The 6921-nt window shown below is 35.7% G+C and overlaps 1 protein-coding gene across 1 annotated transcript; it reads left to right on the top strand.

The window, feature by feature from the left end:
- The first annotated feature begins 755 nt into the window (after positions 1-755).
- Positions 756-4892, top strand: LOC130714086 (uncharacterized). The gene is made up of 7 exons (XM_057563954.1): positions 756-1258; positions 1362-1448; positions 1619-1837; positions 2337-2501; positions 2889-2942; positions 3162-3308; positions 4265-4892. The coding sequence occupies exons 1-7, from the start codon at positions 893-895 to the stop codon at positions 4640-4642; spliced, it is 1416 nt and encodes a 471-aa protein (XP_057419937.1). The 5' UTR covers positions 756-892; the 3' UTR covers positions 4643-4892.
- The last annotated feature ends 2029 nt before the right edge of the window (positions 4893-6921 follow it).

Raw genomic sequence — 6921 nt, 5'->3', positions numbered from 1 at the left:
GAATTCAAAACTCATTATTCTCGTATTCAAGTGAACATAATGCGACTTAGCAACAACTCGCTCTATATGTACATCATTAACTACCCTATCCTTACGTGTAACCGCTCTCTTATTACGTGGTTACATGGGTATGATACTGAGGAAGTTGGTTTTGAGTTTTGACCCATTGAAAGATTGATAATGAAAATATCTAAAACCATCAACGGTCTCATGCAAGTCAAGATATTGGTCTTTTGTGATCAATCATGTCACCGCGATAAAGAATAAGCCGAAAGACTTATAACTCTCCCAAATTTGCGAGACCCAAGTTCTATGCTTCTTACCACAGTCACCCTTCAAGTTCAAGAAGTTGATCCAAACATGATAGTGTATCAAACCTCAATCATTGTGAAGTTGTGGAAGATAATACTTTAAACTCTTTATTTTACATAATATTCTCACAAACTTTAACTTAAGAGTATTGATTCGTGTATCACTATTTTCTGTTAGACACCTAACCACGTGTAATTTGTGGTGATTTCTGAAACCAACACAAATTACATGCATGTATATGTGAGCGTCTGGTAGAAAATTGTGTACACGAATCATTGTTAACTTAACGATCTCTTCTTAATTATTCCACTGTTAGCACAACCCTAGTGAGAAGTAAAAGTAAGACATGGAGAAAGCAACCCCACCTATATGTGGGGCCAGAGTCTATTTTATGTGCTGGTACTATAGTTTTTTCATGGTGTGGGGAGCATAATATTAAATCAAAACCATTATATTCTCTCTCACACACAGTTTCTCTCTATAGTCAGGACCAGTTGGATGAGTTGTTTATAATTTGAAAAGTGTGAAGGCAGCCAACAAACTTGGGGGGTTTCTTCTTGTTTTAGTTCTTCTGTTTTGTATGGACATGAAGGAACATTCAGTTTCCTGGACAAAACACATGAAAGACTCATTTTTTGCAGCTCCCCACACAACAAGACAACACCAATGCATACAAACAACCTCACAAAATCATTCCCTGAAATTGGATTCTTCTACTTCCCAAAATACTCTACTACTACTACCTATGATACCTTCTGCCTTTGTTGTTTTCTTTCTGCTTGTTACTTCAATTAGTCCAGTTTTGTCACACCCCATTGCCTCAGATTCAGTACTCTCTCACTCCAATGCTACCCAAACTTTTAGGCCAGGTGTGGAGTTGCATAAGTTGAGGAGAATCAGAGCTCTACTGAGGAAGATTAACAAGCCTGCAATCAAGACAATTAAGGCATTTTCACCTGCTTGCTTTAGAAGCTGCTATAGACAATGACAGTGTGTGCATTTTTTATTTTTCTTCTTCTTGACATGGTTTTTTGTTCTTCTTCTTGCAGAGTCCAGATGGGGATTTGATAGATTGTGTTTTATCTCATCAGCAACCAGCTTTTGACCATCCTGAACTCAAAGGAAAAAGACCATTGGTAGGTAATTTCATCCAACTCTTATGCCAAAAAAAATGAATTTTGCTTTGAATCTCAGATACCCAAATGCCACAGAATTGTTGAGGCATTGTAGGCATGATGTAGGAATTTATTTTAGGGATTGAATTTTATTTAAGAGACAGAGAGAGTAAGAGGCTTAAGTTTTACAGGATCCACCAGAAAGGCCTAAGAGAAAGAGCAACTTCACCAATGGAGAATCAGTAACAGAAAGTATTCAGCTTTGGACTGTTTCTGGTGAAGTGTGTCCAGAAGGAACTGTTCCAATCAGGAGAACAACAGAGCAGGATTTTCTAAGAGCAAGCTCTATCAGAAGATTTGGAAGAAAACCAAGAGGTGTACGGAGAGATTCATCTGGCACTGGTCATGAGGTTAGTTAGTTGAAGTTAAAATTTTAAAAAGTGAACTTCCTTTTCCAATTCAATCTTCTCTGCTATTGTTCCATTTCTCATTCATGATACATTCATTTGAAACCCTCGCCAATGCTTGCATAGCCGGCCCGGTCGCAAGCGCGGTAAAGGATGAAGGTTGTGTTTGGCCTTCCGCAGCCAACATAAAACTAGCTGATATCTTCAATATTCAATACATTCATTTGAAAGGAAAACATCTTCTCTTGTTTTATCATCATTCTGTTTTCAGTTTCATTTTATTCCTTGCCAGAAGAACAGAACAACCCTGCTTTTCCTTATGCATAAAAGTTCAATAGAATTTACAAAAAACAAAAAAACCATAAGACATTGAAGGGACACCACTTGTAAAAGTTTGCCTCCTGTTTATTCTGAAAAGTAACATAAAAAAGCTTAAGAAACACTATAGGCATAAACATATTTTGCATAATTTTGACTCACAATTTTGAACATGTTATTGCAGCATGCAGTGGTTTTTGTTAATGGAGATCAATATTATGGAGCCAAAGCAAGCATAAACGTGTGGACACCCACAGTAACTGATCAATACGAATTCAGCTTGTCTCAGATATGGGTTATTGCTGGATCATTTGGTAATGATCTGAATACACTAGAAGCTGGATGGCAGGCATGTACACTCTTTTCTAAAGATTATCCTAATTTGGCAATATTTCTCGTTTTTATGTTCATAATCATCCAGTTTTGTAGTGAGTGTAATCGCATGTTTGTAAATTCTACTACAATTGACTCGAAAGCAAGAGTCAATTAGGTGGAGAAGTTCTCTGAATAGCTTCTGGGTTTCAGGAACGAGAAGCTAATCCAAACATGTTATAAATAAATTGATGAAGACTCTCTAAGGAATGCATTTCTCTTAGCATGTTTGAATCAGCTTTTATTTCCCCAGAATAAATTTTGGCACCCAGAAACTACTCATAGAACTTCTCCCAGAATTGATTCTGCATTTGATTTGTTGGTTTATAGTCCATGAGCTTATAGGCATATTTTCTTACTTCAGGTTAGTCCTGAGCTATATGGGGACAACTATCCTAGGTTCTTCACTTATTGGACTGTAAGTATTGCATGCCTCTTTTCTCTTCCTTTTACCAAGTTTGGATCGGCTTATTTTTATGCGAATCAATTCTGGTGCTCAGAAGTTACTTATAGATGCTTCTTTCTAGAATTGATTTGGGCTTTAAAATCAATTGCAAACTTTTTTTCAAACATGCACTTTGTTTCCCCAGCTCCCTTGTTTCTTTCACACACCTTAAAGATATTTCCTATTTCGTAGACTGATGCATATCAAGCCACTGGATGCTACAACTTATTATGTTCAGGATTTGTCCAAACAAACAACAAGATAGCAATAGGAGCTGCAATCTCCCCAAGATCTGCTTATAATGGCAGACAATTTGATATTGGCATAATGGTTTGGAAGGTGAGTAACTTTTTATTTTTCCTCATCCAAATCAACATTGTAAGTCAACCCAAAAAAAGGCACCAATTAAGGAGAAAATAAGGTCCTTTACTAAACACAAAGCTTAATAGTACTTTGGAAGGTGGTTTGCTGTTAATTGAAGCTTTTGTGCTTTTCAAACCTTTATTTGCTATATATGACAGCTTATAAAAAAGAGCTAAACAGGCATGATCCAATCAAGAATTGAAAAAAAAAAAAAAGAATTGCATCTAATTTAAGTGAAGCAATAATTCATATACTTTTTTTTATCCTTTTGTTTTGAAATTTTCTGCATGTTATTGTTATTCAAATTGGAAGATTCCCTTGCTTTCCATGTACCAGTGTCCTTCATGGGGGGGTCTAGGACTGTTCCTATCTTTTCCTTTATTAAAGTAGTGTTTCACAGCTCCCTCTCTGCTTTTTGCTTTGGTTTTTCTGAAACTGGCTTCTCAAGCCTAAATAATTAACAGCCAAACATGCCCTGCTGCTTCCTCTTCCCATTTATATTTTCCTCATATTATCTTAATCATGGCAAAAAGACCGTTTATAAACAAGTAATTGCTTAACCCAGAAGGGAAAACTCTCTTTATACAATAATGCCAGAACATTAGTGTAAGTTTAGACACACTTGGTTACATTTATGTTTGTAAGTTTAGACACATTTGTACACTCATAATAGAATTGATTCAGAAAAAAATAAGTAGATTTAAACATGCTACGAATCAAGTAATTTTAAATGGGGCAATCACTCTCAGGAAAAGAAACTTTTTCCTTAATAGAATAATAGAATAGTATACGAATATTGTATTTGCCCGTGCTAAAAATTTTACACTACCTCTCCCAATTAGTCATTGTTAATTTTGCTTGATATGTTAAATTTTCGTCACTCTTACCCATTTTTTCTAGTCTTGTCCCTGATGAAAACTCTAAATGTTTAGGATCCAAAGCATGGACATTGGTGGCTGGAGTTTGGATCAGGACTGTTAGTTGGGTATTGGCCAGCATTCTTGTTCAGTCACTTGAGAAGCCATGCAAGCATGGTTCAATTTGGAGGAGAAATTGTGAATTCCCGTTCAAGGGGTTACCACACTGGCACCCAAATGGGCAGTGGCCATTTTGCTGAAGAAGGTTTTAGAAAAGCAGCTTATTTTAGAAACCTTCAAGTGGTTGATTGGGACAATAACTTGCTTCCTCTCTCAAACATGCACCAATTGGCTGATCATTCCAATTGCTATGACATAAGAGAGGGAAGAAACAATGTTTGGGGGACTTACTTTTACTATGGAGGTCCTGGAAGAAATGTGAGATGTCCATGAAGAAAATGCTTTTTTGTCATAAATATATATATTCTTTTTTTTTCTTCTCCCACTTTCTCTTTTCTTTTGGGGATTTTGCTCTCACTACATGGTTTGGCTGTATTTGTTAATTTTGCCATAGTTTTTATTTTTTGCTAACATGTTATTAGAGACAGTCTGTTTTGTTATTAGGGATGACATGAATGTGCAAAAAATATGTTGTTAATTTATAGTAATATTGAATCAAGAGGTGCTATGTTTGTTCCTATAACTTTCCCTGTTAAAATTCAAAGAAACTTGGATTTGTGGATAATGATGTTGACTTGACCACCAATAAACTAGTACTCCATTTAATGTCTTGCCAAGATGGAACTATAACTACTAATAAATGTGGAGTAATCATGTTGGAATTCATGTGAATATAGCTACGTTAAACATTTAATAGAGAAAATTTTATCATCTATAGTGATTTTATCCTGCCAAACATGATTGTGTTAGTGTAGAATAGTTGTGGTTTAAAAAAAACTGCTAATAAATGCAACCTTTTTCATATGAAAAACTAGAAAGAAGCAAGTTGCAAGCAAATCTCGAGGAGTAGTTACTTCCATGTTATCTCCTCTGTTATTAGCACTAGACTATTGTGATGAGGAGTTTAAATTATATGCGTGAAATTATAGATTCACATTTTAGTTACTCCCATCACTAGTTGTGATGAGGAGCAATCTCTATTTTAATCCATGATTGACCAAAGTATGGCCTATAACAAAGTCAATTTTTTAAAGTGTGTGCAGTGTTTAATGTTGCACAGAAAGTATAAAAAATATTTTAATACTACAGTGAACGAAGGCTAGACCAATTAATGAATGATGAACACTCATTTTCCACACCAAGTTTGAAGAAATTAAATGCTACTCATAATAAACAATTTTTTTCTTGTTTTGAAATTTGGTTCAGCAGTAATTTATGTAACAACATCCAAGTTTCTTGAAGACACACACGCAGCACAAGAAAGTTTTTCAGTTTTCAAGCCAAAATTCCTCGAAAGCTAACAGTCAATGTCATTCATAACTGCATCATTTTACTATTATTAGATCATCCGAAACTAGACAGGGAAAAAAGGAGCACATGAATGTTGAGAAAATAAGGTAAGGTGTTATAGCTGCATCCTCCCGATAGATGTGATTGTGTGTACTATTATTATGAAGTGACACAAGAATAACAAGATATGAATCTTCTGAAAAAAGAAGAAGAAGATAATATTCTGGTAGATTTGTAACCCAAGAATTGACGATTCAATGCGTGACTATAAAGTGATCATCCCCACCACTTCTGATTAAAGAACAAAGGGGACCGATGGTTTCAAACTTTAAATCAACGATGGGTTCAAGTGATGAGGAAGGCTTTTTTAATCAAAATTTTAAAATAAAAATATTGGGAGATTTACTTGTATTTAGGTTCCTTTTAATAGGAAAATTATACAAAACAACTATAAGGCTAATAAATCCATAGCGATAAGGATCTTAATCCTAGGAAAGGGAATGGCCTGCAAAACAATCTAGCTGTCATGACTGAGTTTGAGTGAGCAAAGCTATTTGGCACGACTAAATGATAGAAAAAGCATACGAAAATTTATCAAATGGTTTAAATGTGATCTTTTTAGATTCTGAATTGCTTTTCTTGTCGTGCTTGGTGGTAGAGTTCAATTGTGGCCAGAGAGTGTGGTGGTGTTGGCCTCGAGCGTAAGGTACTTGCAGAAGATACGGTTGGAAATTGGCTCATTAGGAAAATACGGGGCCCACATATTTTATTTTGAGCCCAAATATTCAGTTTATTAGGATTTGATTTAATGGGGAAAACAATCCCGGAAATCAAGATTCAAGAGTTGAGCAGTTGATCTTCACGAGGGTTCGAGAATTCGCCAAGGTGGAGATTGTTGGGATTGGCTCATTATCTTATTAGTTATTTGTATTTGATTTAAGGGGATTGTGATATGGGTGTAGAGGGATTCTATCTTATCTTATGGGTTTAGATAAGATGTTAAGATTATGTTATCTTGTAATACTAGAGTTAGTAGTGTCCTATAAATAGATAAAGGCCCTAACCCTAAAAGTGTGCTAGAGTGCACCAGGTGTGTGCGGAGTGCGCCGCAATTGGGCGGTGTGCAAGTACGCCGCAATTCAGCGGTGTGCGAGGGTACACAACAATTGGACAGTTGAGAGAAACTGCTATTGCAGATGTGTGAGACAATTAGGCAGTTGAGAGAAATTGCTATGGTAAACACAATTGATTATTGAAAATCA

Source organism: Lotus japonicus, chromosome 4 (assembly GCF_012489685.1).
Source record: "Lotus japonicus ecotype B-129 chromosome 4, LjGifu_v1.2".
NCBI lineage: Eukaryota > Viridiplantae > Streptophyta > Magnoliopsida > Fabales > Fabaceae > Lotus > Lotus japonicus.
This window is presented reverse-complemented; position numbering and strand designations above follow the sequence as displayed.